Source organism: Mirounga leonina, unplaced genomic scaffold (assembly GCF_011800145.1).
Source record: "Mirounga leonina isolate KUSES-001 unplaced genomic scaffold, KU_Mleo_1.0 Mir_114, whole genome shotgun sequence".
In the NCBI taxonomy this organism is placed as follows: domain Eukaryota; kingdom Metazoa; phylum Chordata; class Mammalia; order Carnivora; family Phocidae; genus Mirounga; species Mirounga leonina.
The window spans coordinates 53,016,199-53,035,630 of record NW_023270265.1 but is presented as its reverse complement, the minus strand read 5'-3'; the positions used below and the strand labels follow the sequence as shown (position 1 = coordinate 53,035,630).

At 64.1% G+C, this 19,432-nt stretch overlaps 2 protein-coding genes across 7 annotated transcripts in view; one reads left to right on the top strand and one right to left on the bottom strand.

Annotated features, from left to right (window-relative positions):
* Positions 1-13,993, top strand: part of STK32C (serine/threonine kinase 32C) — a 69,990-nt gene extending 55,997 nt beyond the window's left edge. For all 5 annotated transcript variants that reach the window (XM_034986447.1, XM_034986454.1, XM_034986439.1 and 2 more), the window contains 10 exons: positions 1,471-1,622; positions 4,009-4,182; positions 5,087-5,124; positions 5,226-5,315; positions 5,560-5,663; positions 6,163-6,279; positions 7,492-7,617; positions 7,703-7,834; positions 12,374-12,441; positions 13,334-13,993. In XM_034986447.1, coding sequence (XP_034842338.1) covers positions 1,471-1,622; positions 4,009-4,182; positions 5,087-5,124; positions 5,226-5,315; positions 5,560-5,663; positions 6,163-6,279; positions 7,492-7,617; positions 7,703-7,834; positions 12,374-12,441; positions 13,334-13,472 — 1,140 coding nt within the window. In that variant the 3' untranslated portion in view covers positions 13,473-13,993. The remainder of the gene's footprint in view (positions 1-1,470; positions 1,623-4,008; positions 4,183-5,086; positions 5,125-5,225; positions 5,316-5,559; positions 5,664-6,162; positions 6,280-7,491; positions 7,618-7,702; positions 7,835-12,373; positions 12,442-13,333) is intronic.
* A 1,335-nt stretch (positions 13,994-15,328) lies between these two features.
* Positions 15,329-19,432, bottom strand: part of DPYSL4 (dihydropyrimidinase like 4) — a 16,670-nt gene continuing 12,566 nt past the window's right edge. For both annotated transcript variants that reach the window (XM_034986407.1, XM_034986396.1), the window contains exons 12-14: positions 18,988-19,167; positions 17,060-17,225; positions 15,329-16,128 (exon numbers count right to left, since the gene is read on the bottom strand). In XM_034986407.1, coding sequence (XP_034842298.1) covers positions 16,037-16,128; positions 17,060-17,225; positions 18,988-19,167 — 438 coding nt within the window. In that variant the 3' untranslated portion in view covers positions 15,329-16,036. The remainder of the gene's footprint in view (positions 16,129-17,059; positions 17,226-18,987; positions 19,168-19,432) is intronic.

Sequence of the window (19,432 nt, the reverse complement as noted above, 5' to 3'; positions counted from 1 at the left end):
TTTAGGCAGAGCTTTGCAGGGGGCTTGGTGGCCTGCACAGGCCCCCGGGTGGGTTGGAGGTGGGAGCTGAGCAGGCTCAGAGGTCCTTGTAGCCCAGCATGGCAGGATGCCCCTCCGTGCCCGTGGGCGTCACCCCGGCAAGCTTTGCCTCCCTGGGGGCTGGCAGGGTGGTGCGCGGCGTTACCTCGGAAACTGCATCTGCAGCTCACGAAGGCCCTGTCCTGGATCATGTGGGCGCATTCGGCACTCGGGCTACAGATGCTCAGCTGTTGCGTCCGCAGCCCAAAGCCAACGGTCACCCATCGCGTGCCCGCCAGACACCCATACTCCGTTCCCGTTTCTGCCCGCGTCCGGGACCTCGCCTCCACATCATGCATTCAATGCCGGAGCCTTGGGTTTTGCTTGGCATTATAAAAAAGGTCACACGTCATTAAAAGTCTTTATAAAAGTTGTTTCCGTGGCTGCGTGGTATTTCACGGAGCTCACTTGCCCATGTCTGTAAGGTTGTTGGAAGTCAAGGTTGCTTGAAAGTCTGTTATTAGCAGTTTGTTCAACTATGATGAACATCTTCTGAAAAAAGCACCTTCATTTCTTAGGATGCATTCCTGGTGAGGGAATGTGGGCTTCCCCCACACGGGCTGGATCCCGGGGGTTTGGCCTGAGACTCTGATGCTCACTGACACTTCTGGTCAGGGCCAACCTGCCTTTGGGTGAGGCGCCGGGGACAGCCTCCCACCCACCTCAAGTTCTAGAATCTTCCACTTCCTCCCGTTCTTTCCCACCCCCCACCCCACCCTGGCTCCTGTGGCTTGGAGATCTGAAGCCCGAAGGCGAGGGGACCCTCACATGTGGCTTGGGTTATCTGTCCCTGAGTGGTCTCTCTACAACCTAAATGGGGGACATGGCATTGCCCCCCTCCCCCAGCCCACGATTTTGTGCATTAGCCCCGCTTCCTTCTGGAGACCTTCGTCCCTGGCTCTGACTGATGCCCCTTGGCCACCCGGGCTTGCCCCAGCCAAGTCTGTGTGCTTCTTGTGTCTCTCCGTCCCGAACGTGTAAGCACCATCAACAGAGCTAACTGACTTTGCAGTTCAGTGCCCCAGGGGGTTGGCATTTAAGAGCCATGCAAGGACTCCCCTGTCGTCACAGGAGGGTCCCTGTTGCGATGGGGATGGTGGCCGAGGGTTGATGAGGACAGCAGCTCTTGCACATGGGGCCTTCCCGGTGCAGGACTCTGGCTGAGGGGGTCTTCCTCAACCTCCCCCCACAGCCTGCCAAGTCAGCGGCTGCTCCGAGCCCCGGGAAGGGGTGCCAGATCACCGCTGGGGAAGGGCCGGGGCCCCAGCGCTATACTCTTGGCTGGGTCCTGCCCCACCAAAGACATCCGGTCGTTTCCGGGTCGCGTCTACAGCGGGCAGGGTGGGGGGTGAGGGTGGTGGCATCGACGTGGACATTCCGTCTGCCCTCCAGGTGTGCATCGTGCAGAAGCGGGACACAGAGAAGATGTACGCCATGAAGTACATGAACAAGCAGCAGTGCATCGAGCGGGATGAGGTGCGCAACGTGTTCCGGGAGCTGGAGATCCTGCAGGAGATCGAACACGTCTTCCTGGTGAACCTGTGGTGGGTGACCTGCCACCACCCTCCCCTGCCCCAGGGCCCTTCCCCGGTGCTCCCTCCTCCCTTGCCTTGGGGACACCCTGACTCTCCAACCACTCAGCTTCTGGTTCCCCGGGGCCAGAACTGTCCAGGTGTGCAGGGCGCACCATGTCAACGCAGGTCTCCCCACCCACGGAAGGGCCAGGTTTTCCCGCAAAGAGGCCTGTGGCCCAAGGAGTTTCTGCCACTAAGGCCAGTGGGGAGAGTATTGGGCGCCTGAGTTCTTCCATAAAATGGGCACCCAGACCAGCTCCTGGAGGGGAAGGAGCCCTTTACTGCAGTGAAATCACTGCCTCTTTCCTACGTGGGAGTCCTGCTGCACGAGGGTCCTCCCCGACACGAGGTCCTCACTGAATCCTCCCGGACAGCCCCCATCCTGGGGTCTGTGCTCCCTGATGGGCTTACTGACTGGGCGGCATTCCCAAGGGCCCTTGTGGGCATAGGAGCTCAAGCAGCTGGGAAGGCGTGCGGTGAATGGGTTCTGGTCCTGGTAGTGCCGCCTCGGGACGATTGAAACATCCCCCCAGTATGAGCGGGGGTCCGTCAGCCGAACGTGGAGGGAGAGGCAGCCCCACCAGCATCTGGGGACAGAAAGGTGGGACAGGGCATTGTTGAGAGCGACCTGGTGCTAGCTCCTCTGGGGACACACTCGGGGCTGAAGACCCCCCTTTGGTTATTCACCTGGGGCGACCACAGGTGCAGGAGGTCCTTCAACGTGACCAGCAGGCCGCAGCCAGCTCCGCGAGTCAGAACCCGGAGTCCTGCCTGGTTGTAACACAGGAGGAGGAGTTGGCTGTGCCACAGGGGGCGTGGCCTTGCCCAGGTGCTGAGCCAGGCCTGCAGGGCAGTGGGGCCCGGGGCTGCCCAGGCCTCCTCTGGCTCCTCACCCCCGGATGCGGCCCCTGACTTCCCTTGCTGTGGCTCCACAGCCCTACGATTGCCTAGTCTCTGTGCGAGCACAGGTGAGCAGGGCCACACTGCGTCATTGTGCTCCATGGTGGCGTTTTCAGCATCCTGGGACAGTGGTTCTAAAGCTGGAGGCATCCAAGCACCCCTTAAACCTGCCCTCTCTGCCTGATGGCCAGGGAGGGTCAGAGCCCTTGTCCTCAAAGGTGGTGACTGCTCCGCTAGGGTGGTAGTTGAGTGCGGTGTAAACGACCTGCTTGCAGCCTCATAGGAATGGGTTGCTATCTGTGGTTGACCCTCAACCATGACACGGCATGGAGGCTTGTCAAGAAGGAAGACCTGGGATTTCCCAACATGGGGGCTTTAGCTTCCCTCCCAGGCCGTCTGGGCCTCTCTTGGGGAGGCAGGGTGCCTAGTGGCCAGGACATGGGCTCCTGGGTTGAACTTGTCCACCCTGCCGCAGTCACCTCTTCAGTGGAAGAGAGGTCAGAGTGGTCCCCAGTGCAGAACAGGAGGTGCATCTATACAGGCAAAGTGCTCCACCCAGGTGAGGCAGGATGGGAGCCATTGTTACAGTTACTCCTCCCCTCCCGCCCTGCTGCAGCCAGGACCCCATCTGCACAGGCTGGCCTGCCTCCCACCATCCCAGGGCCGGGTAGCACAGGGCCGTTGCAGCTTCACCTTCCGTTGTGGGAGGCCATCTGCTCTCGTCCACTGCTCCCCAGGACTCATGACCTGTCCTGGAGCCTGGCATTCCAAGTCCCTTTGCTCTCTGGTCCCATATCCCCCTCCCCAGGCCACCTGTCCCTGAGATGAGGGCAGGGTGGCTTCTGGTGGGCAGGCAGAGGAATAGCACATAAAAAAGTCAATTCTTTGTAACGTCATTCTGAAAGAGCCAGTTGCTTAACAATAAGAGTTCCCTCTGAGAGCTCACAAAAGAAATTACAAAGTGGAAGGAGATCCTTAAACTGTTGTTTTGTTATTGCCATCATCATCACCATCACCATCACCACCATCATCACCATCACCACCATTGTTAGAAGCTGGTCCCTTGTGCAGCACTGCCTGAGCATTTTGCCTTGTGGTCTCCATTCCTTAACAATCCTCCAAGGCAGATGTTTTTATCCCCTTTTTAGAGAAGAGGAGCAGCAGGGAAATGGCCAAAAATGATGCTGTGTTCTCTCCACTGGTCACTCCCAGCATCTCTATTCCCCACTGGGCTGCCTCCCATCAGGACCGGCTGCTCTGTCCTTCCTGAGGGTCCTGGCTCAGAGCAGCTCCTGAGCACAGGCAGAGTCAGTGCCTTGGGCAGGGCCTTGCTCCTGGGGAGTGCCCGTGGGAGGTGGGGGTACCCAAGCCCTTAGATGGTTCATCAGGTGTGGCAGGAGCTGTGACCTCGGTTCCCCTGTCATGCGTGTGCCACGTTCTCCCCCGGTGCCCTCAGGTACTCCTTCCAGGACGAGGAGGACATGTTCATGGTGGTGGACCTGCTCCTGGGCGGGGACCTGCGCTACCACCTGCAGCAGAACGTCCAGTTCTCCGAGGACACGGTGAAGCTGTACATCTGCGAGATGGCGCTGGCCCTGGACTACCTGCGCAGCCAGCACATTATCCACAGGTGTGTGCACACCGGACAGCTGGGCCGCCTGCCTAGGCCAGTCCACCTGCAGAACTTGGACAGGCTCCTGCATGGGCTGCCCACCCCCTGGCCTGCAGACCGCCCTCAGGTGTAGCACCTGGGCCCATCAGCGCCTGGCTCCAGGCCAGCCCCACAGCTGTGCACCTGATGCCCCCCTGGGGGTGGGTCTTGTGCGAGCAGCCCCCGGCTAGCCAGGATGGGGGTCCCCTTCATCCGGTCTGTCCAGTTGTGGGATCCCGGCCACCACCTAGCAGAGGCCATTTGCTCATCTGCCATGCCCCTGGGGACTGAAACGAATTTTAACATTAGCTGAAAGCAAGTTAGGAAGATAAAGCTGTACCCGAGAACAAAACAAGCAAATGCATGTGGTGTATTATCAAGTTGGATGGGTGGGATCTCTGCATCTCTGCCCTGGGGGATTCTGTTATCTGGTTACGATTCAGGCACGAAACATTGACTGAGCACCTGGAAGTCAGGCAAGGTGAGGCCTGAGGCCAGCTGGTGGAAGGCAGAGACCCAGATCATCAATTCGGTGCAGCCCCAGGGCTCTGGGAGAGGGGCCAGCCTGGGGGTGCGGGTGAGGGGGCTCTGCATCTGTCCTCGGAGGCTCCAGCACCCCTGTGTCCCAGTGCATTCTCCCGGGTCTGTCTGGCCTCAACAGGTGGGGGGCTGGAGGCGTCCCCAGCCCCAGGACCAGGATAGCTAGTTTAACCTGGCTCCGTCAGAATGTTGCCAGGTGGCAACTTCTTAAGGCCCACTTGGGTCTCTGGGGCCTCTGCCTTGAGTGGGGAGGGGCCCTTGAGGGGACGCCCCACCCTGCCAGGGACTGCAAGGCACGAACGGGGCTCCTGGACCATCTCCCCATTTCCTGCTCCCTCAACAGGGACGTCAAACCCGACAACATCCTGCTGGATGAGCAAGGTGAGCCGAGGCTGTGTGAGGCTGGACGTGGGGGCGTGCGCCTCGCCCATGGGATGCGTCTCCAGCCCTTGGGACACTTGCATTGTCTTCTCTGCTCACAGGGCATGCGCATCTGACCGACTTCAACATCGCCACCATCATAAAGGACGGGGAGCGGGCCACCGCACTAGCTGGGACCAAGCCGTACATGGGTGAGCCGAGGCCACGGGCCCACTGCTGGGCGTGCTGTGTCCGACCCAGGCCGGGGGGGAGGGGGGCTCAGGTCACTCCCCTGAAGGCACAGGACGGTGTGGGACGGAGGCAGGCTGCTAAGCACAGCCAATTTGATCCCACAGCCCACACCTGGGGGAGGAGGGGCCCCCAGGCAGTTAGTGGAGGAGGGGGCCTGGGGCCTGTGGGTCCAGGATACTCAGCTACCTCTCCGTTCCTGGAAAGCTCCGGAGATCTTCCAGTCTTTCGTCAGTGGTGGGAGCGGCTATTCCTTCGAGGTGGACTGGTGGTCAGTGGGGGTGCTGGCCTACGAGCTGCTACGTGGATGGGTAAGGAGCTGGCCCCGGACCCTGAGCTGGCTGTGTCCCCCAGCGGTGGCCCGAGTGCCCAGGGAAGGATGAGGCTGCCCCCCCCATGGGTGCTCAGGGACAGCCGCCCGCTCCGTGGATGTATGCTTTCAGTGGAGCGTCTCCATGGAGAGAGACTGTCTGAGCAGGTGCAGGAGTGGAAGCCCCCGAGGGTCCCCTGGGGCCGTGGGCAGGTCAGAGACCTGTCAGCAGGTCGGCCTTCTTGGGACTTTCCTGTGGGGGTCATCCTGGTGGCCACCCCGTCATGGGGCCTCCGAGACCCTGCACCCTGAGCCACGCCGCCCACCCCTCCTGGCCTCAGGGCCCACCCACCCAGGCCCAGGCCTTCTCAGGGGTGACGTGCTTCCTTCCCGGCCCCGGGCTCCCCCTGGGAGCTGTGCCTGCGCTGGGGGTGGTCACCGCCGCAGGTGCCTCTGGGCGTGGGGGTGGGCACCTGGTGTAGCACTGCCTCCCCCCCCAGAGGCCCTACGACATCCACTCCAGCAACGCCGTGGAGTCCCTGGTGCAGCTGTTCAGCACGGCGAGCGTGCAGTACGTGCCCACCTGGTCCAAGGGGATGGTAGGCCTGCTGCGGAAGGTGAGCCCCCCCCGGCGGGGGGGGGCCGCCCCCCCCCCCCCCCCCCCCAGGCCCACGGCCCGTCCGGCCACAGGCTCTTTGCCGAGCACTGGTTGTGAGCTGAAGCCCACGTGCCCGTTGGCTCACCTAATCCCCACGATGATCACCCCATTTCACAGATGCCCAAACTGAGGCACAGGTCACCGTGTCAGGCGTGCTGGGGGGAGGGCACGTGTGGGCTGGGAGCCGGACCCACGCCGTGCTCCGGCCTCCTCTAGCCCGTCCTTCTGTCGGAGATGAGCTGGCCGCAGCTCCAGCAGCACCCAGAGAAGACCCCAGAGCCCCCTGCACCTCCCACGGCCTGAGCGTGCGGCTGCGGCAGCCCAGGGGACCGCAGCCTGGCAGGGACCTGGAGATGCTCTCCGAGCGTCTCCAGCCGGGGTGCAGGTCTGGGCTGGCCCCACCGCGCTCCACTCAGGGAGCCCCACGTGGAGCACACCGGTGCCTCCGGGCTCAGGACCGGGCGTGGGAGAGCCTGCTGGACACGCAAGGCTCAGCCGGCTCTGGCTCCCGGCCCACAGGGCCCTCCTCCACGTGCCCTCACCCCTGCTGGAGACCTTCGCCCCGGAATGATAGCCGAGCAGCCAGAGGCCTCTCCCGGGCCCCAGGGGGCTCTCCACCCAGTCTCTGCTGACAGTTCTGCCCACACCTGCCCAGGTGGTTCCCGCAGTGAGGCCTTGGCCCCCAGAGACCCAAACAGGGAGCGGGGACCATCCATGCGCCAAGCCTCACGCCTTGGGGAAGCCTCAGATAGGTCTACCTCCTTTCCTCTAGGAGGAAGGACAGCATGTGGGGGGACACCCAGCCTGCGTGACCTGGTCACACAGGGCGCCCTGGGGCTCCCTAGGGGCTGTGCCCAGGACCTTGTGGCCCTCCCTGCAGCTAGCCAGGCTGAGGCTGCTGCCTGCTGGTGAATCGCAGTAGAATGTCCCTGGGCACCCCACATGCCCTCTGCTGGCCTCTGCTGGCCTTGGGTTCCAGGGGCTTGGCCAGGTTGTCCCCTTGGCCACATTACTGCACTGACCCGAGGTAGGTGCCCCCTTTCCTTGCCTGACCCTTGAGATCCTTGTAGTGAGGCCTCCCTGGGGTACCCTGGCCCCAGGTCAGGCGGTCAGCTCTGTGCACCAGGATCGTGCTGGGCCTGGGCACCGTCTGACGTGGGCCCTGTTCCAGCTCCTCACTGTGGACCCCAAGCACCGAGTGTCCAGCCTGCAGGACATGCAGGCAGCCCCGTCACTGGCTGGCGTGCTGTGGCAGGACCTGAGTGAGAAGAAGGTGGCGCCGGGCTTCGTGCCCAATGTAAGCCTGGCAGGCGATGGGCAGCGGCTCTGGGCAGGTGTGGGCCCACCGGCAGGCAGGGCTGAGCTTCCTGTCCCCCCCACAGAAAGGCCGCCTTCACTGCGACCCCACCTTCGAGCTGGAGGAGATGATCCTGGAGTCCAGGCCTTTGCACAAGAAGAAGAAGCGGCTGGCCAAGAACAGGTCCCGGGACAGCAGCAGGGACAGCTCGCAGTCGGTGAGTGACGGGCCTGGTGCGGGGTCCTCCCTGCCTTACCCTGATCTGAGGGGCCCCCCCCGACCTGAGCCCCGCTCGTCCTTCTCCTATGCAGGTGACATCCCTCCCGTTCTGGCTGTGGTGCTCGGGCTGGGGACGCATCATGCCCAGCTCTGCTCCTGGGTCTCCCACACTCTCCCTGTGTGTGTCTCCTCTTACAGGGACACCCTAACCCCAGATGACCCTCTCCTAACCTGACTCTGTCACATTCCAGGGAGCTGCAGGGTAGGATGTCAGTCTGGGAGGGACACAGTGTAACCCACAGCAACCCCTCTCCTGCCCCAGGAGGGTGGGGGCGCTCCTGGGGAGCTCAGGCTGTGGGCATGGGATCAATCCTGCACCTGTGCCCCGGGAACAGCTGGTACTCAGAAGCACCTGGAGGTACAGGGGTCACAGTGGTGACCCTGTAAGCCACTGGTGGCCCCCTTCCACCCCTGGACCCGTCTGAGCCGGCGGAGGCCCCCAGCCCAGTGTCACCTCCTCACACCTGCTCCCCGGCACAGGGTCAGGCGGGAGGTGGGTGTCGCCCCCTGCAGGGCTGCAGGTTTGCGGGCATCCCTGGGGTGCCTGGATCCTGGGGAGCAGTGGGGCCCGGCAGCTGGTGGCGGCCCCTGGTGTGCGGAGCTGGAATTGCAGGTGTGGCCCCGCCCATTTCCAGGTGGGCTGTTTTGCTGTGGCTGTGGGGTGGGCACTGTGAGCCCCTCCGCGGAAGCAGGCGAGCCACGCTCCTTGGTCCTGCGGGGATTGCTAAGAGTCGTGTGCGTGTCCTGAGGCAAGGGCCTTATCAGAGGCACTGCAAGCATTCTGTTCTGTGGGTTTTCTCTTTGCGGGAGGTGTCGTTCGCGGAGGCGTTGGACTTTGGTGAAGCGCGGGGTGTCCACTTCTGCTCTCTCGTTCTTCCTTCTGGCATCTTACCTAAGAGACCGCTGCCTGACCGAAGGCCACGAAGATTCACTTCTGCCTTTTCTTCTAAATGTTGTGTAGTTTTACCTCTGGGGTCCGCTTTGGTTCATTTTTACGGATAGCGTCAGGTTGGGGTCCAGGGTCGAAATTTTGCATGTGGATGCACTCGTTCAAGCGCTGTTTGTTGTAAAGACCTTTCTTTTCCCATTGAACGGCTTGGCATCCTTTTCAAACATTAATCCGCCAAAAGTAAGGGCTTATTTATGGACTTGCGATCCTACCCCATTGATCTGTCCGTCTTCCTCGTGCCAGCCCCGCACTGTCCTGATGGCTGTAACTTTGTAGTACGCTTCGAGATCAGGAACCGTGAGTCCTGCGCTTTGTTCTCTTTCAAGATCGCTCGGCTGCTTTGGGTCCCTTGTGTTTTCGGTGAATTGCAGGAGGTTTGGGAAGTGTATCTGAGCTGCTTCCCGGGTCTGTTTTTGGCTACAAGTGGAGCCTGGCCGCAGGCTCCGCGGGCGACAGCTGGGGTCCGCTCTGTGGTCACAGCTGGGGTCCGCTCTGTGGTCACAGCTGGGGTATCAGTGCTCATTAAGGCCCCACAGACGTCTGCCTGGAGACAGGGATTCATCCAAAGGGTTTATTCAGGAAATACGCCCCGGGGGGTGGATGTCAAAGTCCCGTGGACAGCGGCTTCAGCCTGACCCTCCAGGGACCCTGGCGTGTCGGCCACACTTCGAGGATGCTGGCTTTCATCTCCCAGCCCCCACGGCCATCAGCTACGGGGCAGGAGGGACATGCGTTCTGCGGCCTTCCGACCATGTGTGTGTTGGCCGAGGGCCAAATGGTGCAAGTGTGGGCGTTGGAAGGAGAGCGCCCAGAGCAGGACGGACGCACAGACACAGCACAAGGCTTCCTGCCGACGCACGCGACGCAGCCATGGAAGGGGGTGCTCTGTGCACCCCGTGGTGTGTGCGGCCCACCTCGGTACCACCCGCTCCCACCGTGCCCTGGATAGTTCTGGAACCAGCCTCAGGCTTCCTGCGAAAACCAACATGAGCACAGTTAGCAGGACGGACCACAGCCCTGGCCGCTCCCGCCCTCCGTGTCCCTTCATGTACCTCCCCACCCGCACCTGCTCCTCTGGGGGTCTGTGTGTCAGTCGCTCCCCTCCTGGCGTGACGCGGACCCTCGCCCGAGAGCTCAGAGCCCTGGGCGCATCGTTTCTCAGGCGGGAGTGTGTGCACTCGTCCATTTATTATCAGCAGGAGCCCTGTCCCTGATGGTGGAGCCGGTCACCTGGCCAGGGTGGTGGCTCCTCTGGGGAGGCCAAGGTGGCAGGGCAGTGACTGCAGAGGACAGAGTTGCACATGCCGGGTGCTGGCCTCCAGTCTTCAGTGGGCGCTGACCACCAGTGTGAGGAGCTTCGGGCTGGGGGCGCCTGGAGCCCACTCAGGGCCGGGCACAGTTCGCCTGATCCCCCCACCGTGGCCGCATGTGGACAAGGACATCTGGAGGACGTGCCGCCTCCTGCCCCCCATCTAGTTACCATCACCACCAGCATGGCGCAGGACCGCGAACGTCAGACGAGCGAGGCTCTTTCTGGCTCCATCGTGACAGGGACCGGGAGGGTAAGCCGGCCTTGGGCCAAGGCCACGGAAGTGCCACGGTCCACCTCGGGTGACTGCAGTCCGGTCCTCGTCCTTCCTGTGGGGGGCACAGAGAGGACGCCTCCGTCCACCCGGAGGCCGCGAGCCACACCCCAGCGCTATGCGTGACCGGTGCGGCAAAAGGACCCTGCCTCCCGCTCAGCCGCTGCGCCTGGAGCGGCCGCGGGGTCACGTGTGCTGTGGCCCCCGCCGTCTGCCACAAGCCAGGGGCCGGGCCTGCCAAGGGGCGGGAAGAGAACAGGGAGCGGCGTCCCTGTGCCCTGAACGTTCGAAGGCAAAGGTGCGGACTTGAAGTCGTGGACTGCCGTTCCGCCGCAGACGCGGGCTTGTGATTTATCAGGACCAGGCTGCTTTGTTGGGTCAGGGAGCAGGACCTTCTCTTCCACCACAGAAGCTGCTCCCCACGGCCGCGAGGCTCTGCCGGATGCCACGAGTGCACCTTGTTGGTGCCTTCGGCGGCTGGCGGCGGGGCGACAGCCACGCGGTGGGGCTGGGGTCGCCGCCCCGGTGAGGTGGGCGTGGCCAGGTGTCCCAGCAGACCCTGCATCCAACCGACCTCCGAAGGCCGGCATTCCCCCTTCCCCAGGTGTGCTCAGGGGTACGCTCGGGAAATGACTGATTTCCATCAAGGTTGCTGATGACAGCCTTCTGCTCTCGTACCTTTGATCTCACTGCCTATGTGCGAGCGCGTGCGTGCGCATGCGCGTGTCTGAGCACTCGCTGTCCACCTCTCCGACCCCCAGGGGCAGTCTGTGACCCGCCGGACATCACTGGATCCCGGGGCTGGAGGTGACCTGCTTGTCACTGCAAACCCACTGCCGTGACCCTGGTTACTCCCACCTGGTTAGGTCCGGCTAAGTTAGGTCCAGGCTTCTGCCGTTCCCACATGCCATCATCACCATGGTTTCTAGAAAACAGGCAGCGCTGAGCTGCCCCATGGTGCCGTGACCCTCACCAGCTCATTCCTTAGCACCTTGCTGAAAGGAATGTCCTTTGGGGCCTCCAGGAGAACATGGTCATCTGAAGGGTCCTTGGTTCTTGACTCTTTTGAGTCTGTCGACCCATTCTAGCTGCCCACTTCTCTTGAGACTGAGCTCCCCTTAGCATTGGCCCCAGGCTGTTCTGGAATCTTCTAGGCCATCATGTCTTCCAAGTTTCCAGGAGCCTCCCTGCAGCTTATTAGACCCCACTCCAGGGGTCTTGCCAGGGAATGAGCTCCCCGGTCATGAGAGGATGCCTCATGCAACTGCATAGCCCACACCCCGCCCTCCCACAGCCCTCGGGTGCTCACCCAGGCTGTCCTCCCACAGCAGGGAGCGGCTTTCTGACCGTAGCAGGTCCCACACTGGCCGTGCTGCTGGTGACCAGGACTGTTCAGAGGCCAGGAGGGCAGGTGGAAGCAGATCTGGGGGAGCTGCTCTGTGCCACTTGCAGGAGCCTGGAGAGGTGCTGCTCTCCTCCCGTGGCAGGGGGGCCTCTTGCAGGCTGGAAGGTGCGGGCACATCGCGGGGCTAATGTGCCCACCCATGTCCACTCAGAGGCCCTCCCAGGTTCCGGGGTCCAGCTCCCTCCTTCCCACAGCCTTGGCTTTGGTGCAAGGAGGGGAGGGAGTGAAGCCAGGTGTGGTTTCTGGCCAAGTTTCATCCTGCAGACACTGTCTCCGTGTCAGCACCCACCCTGAGGCAGGAGCTTCCAACCTGGGCATCCTTTGGTCGCTGGCTAAGGTCACCCAGGAGATGCAAAGCCCCAGATGCTCTGGCTGCCCGGGCAGTTCCTCCAGCAGCCTGAAAGCAGGTCTCCAAAGAAAGCCTCAGGTGCAGGCCACAGGAGAGGTGGGGAGGGAGGCAAGCTCAGGAACCCCCTGAGGGGATGCGAGGGAGCCTCAGAGCATCCACTGTACTCATCGGTATGTTTTTCTGACTAATAGGAGAATGACTACCTTCAGGACTGCCTTGATGCCATCCAGCAAGACTTTGTGATTTTTAACAGAGAAAAGTGAGTGTGTTGGGGGTGGGCAGCGGCGGGCAGGGAGGAGGTTGAGGCTCTCTGGGCCACACAGGTCCTGAGCCCCAGCAGCCACGAGGCATCAGGGGGCTTGGGAAGTGGACTCCCACCCTCCTGGGGCCTCAGGGCAGCAGCCCTAGGGGCAGAGGGTGGGAGGCCCCAGCTCAGGCTTGTGCAGGAGGGCTCCTTGGGAACTTTCAGTTCTATATGGGGGGGTCTAACTGCCAGAATCTCCTGGGGAGACCCTCGGTGCTCTGCCCAGACGGGCCGATGACTCGCGGTCCTGCAGAGTCGCATGAACTGCTACCCCTCATGCATTCCATAAACCCTTACCGAGTGCCAGGGACTGTGGGGCAGGAAGACATGACAAGCCACAGATCGCTACCACCTGCTGCAGGGGAGGGAGGAAGCCCAGCACAGTGGGCCCAGGAGAGGAGTGGCAAGGTGAGGCACGGAGGGCTTCCTGGAGGAGGCAGCTCTGAGCTCTGTCCTGCCTCAGTGACCAGGACAATGTGTGGGCACTGGTTTAGGGCACTGGCTTCCATCCTGGAGGTCAGAGGCCTGAGTGAGAACTGACTCGGTCAAGCTCTCTGCAAAGCTTTGTTCCAAAATTGCTGATGCACAGGAATGCACTTAAACTAGGTGTCCTCAGCTTCTGGCTCACCAGCCCCACTGCTCGAGCCTGGGGCCTCAGTGGTCACACAGGGCGCTGCTGGGCTGGACATCGCTCTCAGCTCCCCGTGGCGCCTGCAGGGACATGAGGTCCAGCAGTGTTCCCGGGGGACCCATCCCGTGAGTCCTCGGACAAGTTGGGTGCCGGCCAGAAGCGTCCCAGGGCTGCTGATGAGGCTGCAGAGAGCCCCTCCTTGTGTTTCCCCACCAGGCTGAAGAAGAGCCAGGACTCCGCGAGCGAGCCCCTGCCCGCCCCCGAGGCCGGGGATGCTGCGGAGGACCGGGAGGGGGCGCGCCCCGCGGGGCCCATGTGCGGCTCCATCTGCCCCTCCCGCCTCACTGAGAGTTAACGCCAGTTGCTTTGGAGACTCGGTCGGCCAGCAGGACAGGACAGGCGGCGGGCAGAGGCCCCGCGTGGACGTTCCCAGCCAAGCAGCCCAGTTCCTCCCAGCACAGACCCGGCCGGTGGCCCCACTGCACCCTGGCCCTGATTTCCCTGGGACGGGCTGCCTGCCCACTGGCTCTCGTCAGCATAGGGCAACCGGAGGCTGTCAGTGTGGCCGAGGGGTGGGCAAGCAGGCTGGGTGCCCCCCTCCCCAGCGGCTCCGTTCCCGGCAATTGTGGCAGGAGGCCCATGGCCTCTCCTGGTGGCCCCCTGACCCACTCCCGGCAGTCACAGAGGTCCCAGCACCCCCAGCTGTACATATGGGCGCCGGCCCTGCTGTGGGCAGACGGACACCGTTCACGGGCTCCCTGGGGGCCACTCAGGCTTGTGCGTCCGGGGGAGGGGGAGATGAAGAGTGTTTTTATAGAGATACTTCTGCCGTGTTTCTGTAGATTTCTCACCTCTGAGCATCACGACGTAAGAGCTGCTCGGTGTCTGTGTTGTGTGTCGCGTGCCCGCAGCTGCGGGGTGCACAGGCCTGTCCGCGGGCCGGGCGGCTCCCACAGTCCCACGGCTGCGGTGGGGGCGCCCTGGGGGGGCGGGGTGGAGGCCGGGCCTGCCGCAGAACCAGAAGCAGCACCGCAGGTCCTGTGAGGAGCTGGCTGGCCCGGGCGGAGGAGGCAGGCTCGCTGCCCCACTTGCTGAGGGCCGGGCAGTGAGAAACGCAACCCCAGGTACTCATGTGGGGACTCAGGGCTCCGGTCACCAGTGGGAAACCAGGGTCCAGGGCGGCTGCAGGATGCCCTGTGGGGGTGGTACCAACCCCCAGAGGAGGTTCTAGATGGAGACAGATCTGGTGATGTTGGAGATTGGAACAGGGAAAGAGGTTTACGGTTTTGCAAAAATATGTAAATCTTGGGCGCCCAGGTGGCTCAGCTGGTTAAGCGTCCGACTCTTGAGGTCAGCTCAAGTCTTGAGTTCAAGCCTGTTTCCTGCGTTGGCAGCAAGGATGTGGGTGTGGCCTGGCTCCGTGATCATGTCTCACCAGGACCCGGACACGGGCCCCAGCAGAGCCCCAGAAACCTGGCTGTGAGGTCACACTGACCCAACAGATCTGGGCTAGCAGGTACACGGGGACCACCAGGTTGGACCTTCAGGGGCTGCCCTGGACCATGGCAGCTTCACCAGAAGCCCGGATTCAAGGGTGGAGCTGTCCGTGTCCCCCCAGAGGACACAGCTGGTCACCACTGGGAATGGACGTCAGCACAGGTACTGGAGTACCTGGCAGTGCGAGGTGTGGGGGACCTTGCCTGACCCGTCCAGCACTTCTTCCCAGTGACCATGCACACCCTGCTCCCAGGGCGAAGACACCCTCTGGGAACATCCCACACCTGGGAGCAGAACTGGGGCCATTTCTACGAAGCAGGAGAGGCCAGCCCAGCCCAGCAGCTCCTTCTCCTGGGTCAGAACCCTGGGGGGCGCAGGCACAGGCCTCAGGCCAGGGCCACACCCTCCTGGCCCATCTGGTCGGAATGTGGGTGCAGGTCCTCCAGCCCAACCCTCTCTCTCGGAGCGCCTGGCCGTGGGTCACGCCAGCATCCCTCTGTCTGGCTGCGTCTGGCCAGCAGGCCTGGATTCAGGCACGGTTCCCAGGCCCCCTTCCTTGAGATGAAGCACCAGCCCTGCCCCTTCCCTGCCCAGAGGTGGAGCAGAGCTGTCCCCGGGGGTGGTCAGCCGTGCAGCCAGCAGGAATGTCCCTGAGGGCCCCACGCATAAGCCGCTGGTGGGAAAATGAAGTCAGGGCCACACACCAGCAGCTTCTCATCTGGACGCCTTTAATTGACGCGATTCCCGGGGGCCTGGGGTGCAGGCCGCCGTCGGGGCTGCGGGGGGCATGCAGCTTGCCGGCTACAGTTGTCCCCAACGCACAAAACCACTGCTCTAACCAACTACTGCAATGCACACTTAGTAGTAAAAGGACAGCATCTCAGCTAAAGGATCCTAAGACTCCCCTGGAGACAGGCAACTACGCGGGCCAAGTTTGGTCCTTGGCAACGTGTACAAACAAGGCCGCCCTTCGCTAAGTTCCCGATGGGTCCCTGAAGCCTCGTGGGTGCTCCCCCCACGCCAAGCGGACAGGGAGAGGAGCCGGCGGGAGGCCCGGGGTTTTGCAGGGCAGTGATCCACAACAGGGAGAAGGGAGCAAGCACCCTGAACCTGCAGCCTGGTCCGCTATCTGTGCATCTGTGAGGGCCCGGGGGTTGTGGTGGGCCTGGCCGGGGTGGCAGCCCTGCCTTCGTGCAGCATCTGGCCGTCCTTCAGGGCCACCACCTCCAGCCTCCTCAACCTGGCAGTGAAACCCTCCTCTCCTTGCACGGGCTCCTCCTACAAGACCTGGGACCCCAAAAGGGGAGTTTCGGGGGGAAGGTGAGGCCAAGCACCTTTCAGGTAAATTCAACAAAGGGAGAGCTAAGTGAGGTGAGCGGCCCCCACCAGCTGCTGCCCTGTGGGACGGCCCCAAGGGGACGCCTAGGACAGCGAGGTGATGTTGGAACGTCCGCCGGGGGGGGCCATGATCTTCTGAGCCGTTCGTCGGGCAATGTGGTCGTCAGCCTGAGACCCTGCAGAAAAGGCGGGTGTGAGGGCAGGGGCGCGGCCGCACTGGCTGCAGCTGTGACCACGGCGGTGGCTGCCGCGTCCCCATGCACCCACACCGCGGACAGCCTGGTGCAGGGAGGAGGCGACCCGCCGATGCTCCCACTTTGAGGCAGGGGTGCCCAGGAAGTGCGGCCGGGGGCCAGGCCTGCTCATCCTGCCCGTGGGTCTCAGCCCCGTGGCCGGAGAAGGCTGCCCTGGCTTTTAAGACGTCCCTGGCTTTCCAGGGGGAACTGGCCAGGCCCTGTGTGTCCAGGGAGCGAGCAGGGACTGTCACCCAAGAGGGCGGTCAGGCCAGGACATCGGGGGCAGGAAGAGGGAGGGTCTGGCTCTGGTTTGCAGGGAGGACCTGGGGCCCAGGGCCGCTGCAGGAACCTGCAGGAACACAGCGTGCCAGGACCCCGACCACAGGCCCAAGCAGCGGCCGGCACACCGGGCCACCTGAGCCCTCCAAAGCATCCCCATAGATCCCCATGGGCTCATCGACCCCTTCCTTATGTGCCTCACATGCAACTCTGAGACTGGAGGGGCTGGACCCCGCGTGGCACTCAGGTTCCCACAGAGGCATCCCACGCTCACCCCTAGGCTCAGAGTGACAGCCCTCTCCTCAGCATGGCTGGTGCAAGGTGGGGGTCACTGCGGCCACTCGGGTGGACGCCGGGGCAGGACAGGATTTCCCCACGGGTCCACACCCCGGGCCTGGGCCCCGGGAGGGCAGGCGGAAGCATGTTCTGCCCCCAGTCCCCACCCTGCCCAGTCTGCGGGTGGCTGTGGATGGAGTCCGCAGCCTTGCTGAGCTCGCCCCCCGACAGGCTGAGCCCTGGTACCTGTGACCCCAGGGGCCCTCCTGCCCCTGCGGATGCCCCCGCAAAGCGCCCCCCGCCCCGCTCCACTCACCAGACAGGCTGAACCCCGACCGATGCAGGTTGCGCACGGGTGGGACCGAGATCTTCCCTGGGCAGGACGCACGGGCCTGGGCACTGCCCCCCGGCTTGGCAGGCACCATCACCTCATGGACGGGCCCATCGTAGAGGCCTCGGGGCACGCCGTGGATCTCCGCCAGCTGCAGGGCCGAGGGGCCTGGGCGTGAGGGGGGCTGAGCGTGCTCCGCCCCACGGGCCCCCCTCGGTCGGGCTCCAGAGCCCAGGGCTCCCCGCGTCCACCTGCACACTTGCACGCACACGTCCCCGTGCCCACACACGTGCACACAGCTCCTCCTGCCCCCGAGGCTGGGCGGCAGTGCCCTGGCTGGAGGACACCACTCAGACGGGCAGCCCTGAGCAGGTGGCCTCTTCTGGGAACGGAAACCCAGCCGCGACAGCCCCTGCCTCCTCAGGACCCACGGTTCTGTGGCCCCAGAAGAGCCCCCACTCCAACCCGGAGGCGGCCCTGGGTCTCCCTGAAAGTGGCCCCAAGGCCAGAGACCTTTCCCTGCAGCCCCCACGACAGACGAACGGGCCGCGAACCGAAGCAAAGCCGCCCCGTGTGCTCGTGTTTCCCGTGGGCGCCTCCCTTGGGGTTCGTGTCTCGACTCAGGACGGTGGCCAGCCCCGGGGCGGTCACCACGGGGTGGCGGCGCACCACCGAGCGGCAAGTGTGGGGCTTCGAGCCCCAAGGGTTTGGGTCTGCGTCCACACTCCCCCGATCACCCTGGGCGAGGGCCCGGGAGCCCTCCACCCCTCCGTGCGCCGGTGGTACGTGGTGCCCCGGGCCCCCCACCCCACCGAGCGGGAGGGCTGGGGATGCCGGGCCTTCCGGCCGGGACGCCGCACCTGGGCCGGCGGGGCCGCCTTCTCAACGTCCCTCCCGGGGAGCAGCTGCGCGGCCCTCAGCACCTGAGACCCCGTGTGTCTGCGCGTTAGACCCCTGACCCGGCCCGCCCTGCTCCGGATTCAGACGCCATCCTTCTACGAAACTGCGTAAAGCAGCCCTGTGCGTACCGTGCGTGCGTATGTGCGCGTGCGCAAGCCACCAATACGTGCTGTGCGTGCGCATGCGTGAGCCACCAACGTGCGCTGTGCGTGCACCACCCACGCGTGCTGTGCGTGCGCCAGCAGTGCGTGCTGTGCGTGCGCGAGCCACCAATACGTGCTGTGCGTGCGCGTGCGCGAGCCACCCACGCGTGCTGTGCGTGTGCGCATGCGTGCGTCCCCAACGCGCGCTGTGCGTGCGCCAGCAGTGCGTGCTGTGCGAGCGCGTGCGTGAGCCACCCACGCGTGCTGTGCGTGTGCGTGTGTGCATGCGTGCGTCCCCAACGCGTGCTGTGCGTGCGCCATCCACGCGCTGTGCGTGCGCCAGCAGTGCGTGCTGTGTGCGCGTGCGTGAGCCACCCACGCGTGCTGTGCGTGCACGTGCCACCAATACGTGCTGTGCGTGCGCGTGCGTGAGCCACCAACGTGTGCTGTGCGTGCGCGTGCCACCCCACGCGCGCTGTGCGTGCGCCAGCAGTGCGTGCTGTGCGTGCGCGTGCGTGAGCCACCCACGCGTGCTGTGCGTGCGCGTGCGTGAGCCACTGTCACGTGCCGCGGGGGGGCCTAGGCAGACGCACGCCTGGGGCACCCGACGACGCAGTGCGTAGCCCAGCAGAGGGAAGAGGACTCACAGCTTCCAAGCTCGCGAAAGCTGTTGGGGAAACTGCGAGTCCCTGCGTGTGTGTTCACGGGCACGGCTGCGCACGGGGACGCGCACGGGGACGCGCACGGGGACGCGCACGGGGAGCCGGGCTGCCTCCGCCGCAGCCTATCGGCGCCCACTGATGTTTGTAACACAGCGGCTACTAAGCGCCCGCCCGCCCCCCCGCCCCCGCCGCCCCGCCGCGGCCTTACCCGGTTGCGCGCCTTTATCCGCTTATAGACGAAGTCGGGGAACGTCTTCCGGGGGATGAAGCGGCCAGCCCCGGGGGTGGCGCACAGGTTCCCGTCCTCCAGCACAACCCTGCCCTGACTTACGACCACCGTGGGGGCGCCTCGGCACTCGAGGCCTTCGAAAATGTTGTACTCCACGTTCTGGGGAGACAGGGGGGAGCGTCCGGCACCCAGCGCTGCGGCCCCGGTTCCCCTCAGCGCACTGCGGGCCGACCGCATCCTCGGAGGCCGTGCGCCCGCTTGAGGACCCCCGACAAGAACCGTCACCTCGGCAGGGCCGGGGTTGAGGAGGAACTGGGCAGGTGGGGCAGGGGCGGGTGCTCATCCTGAGGGCTGCCCGGCCCGGCCCCGGCCCGGAACCTGACCTGGACCCGGGCGGGACCCGGACCTGCCCCCGGACCCGGAC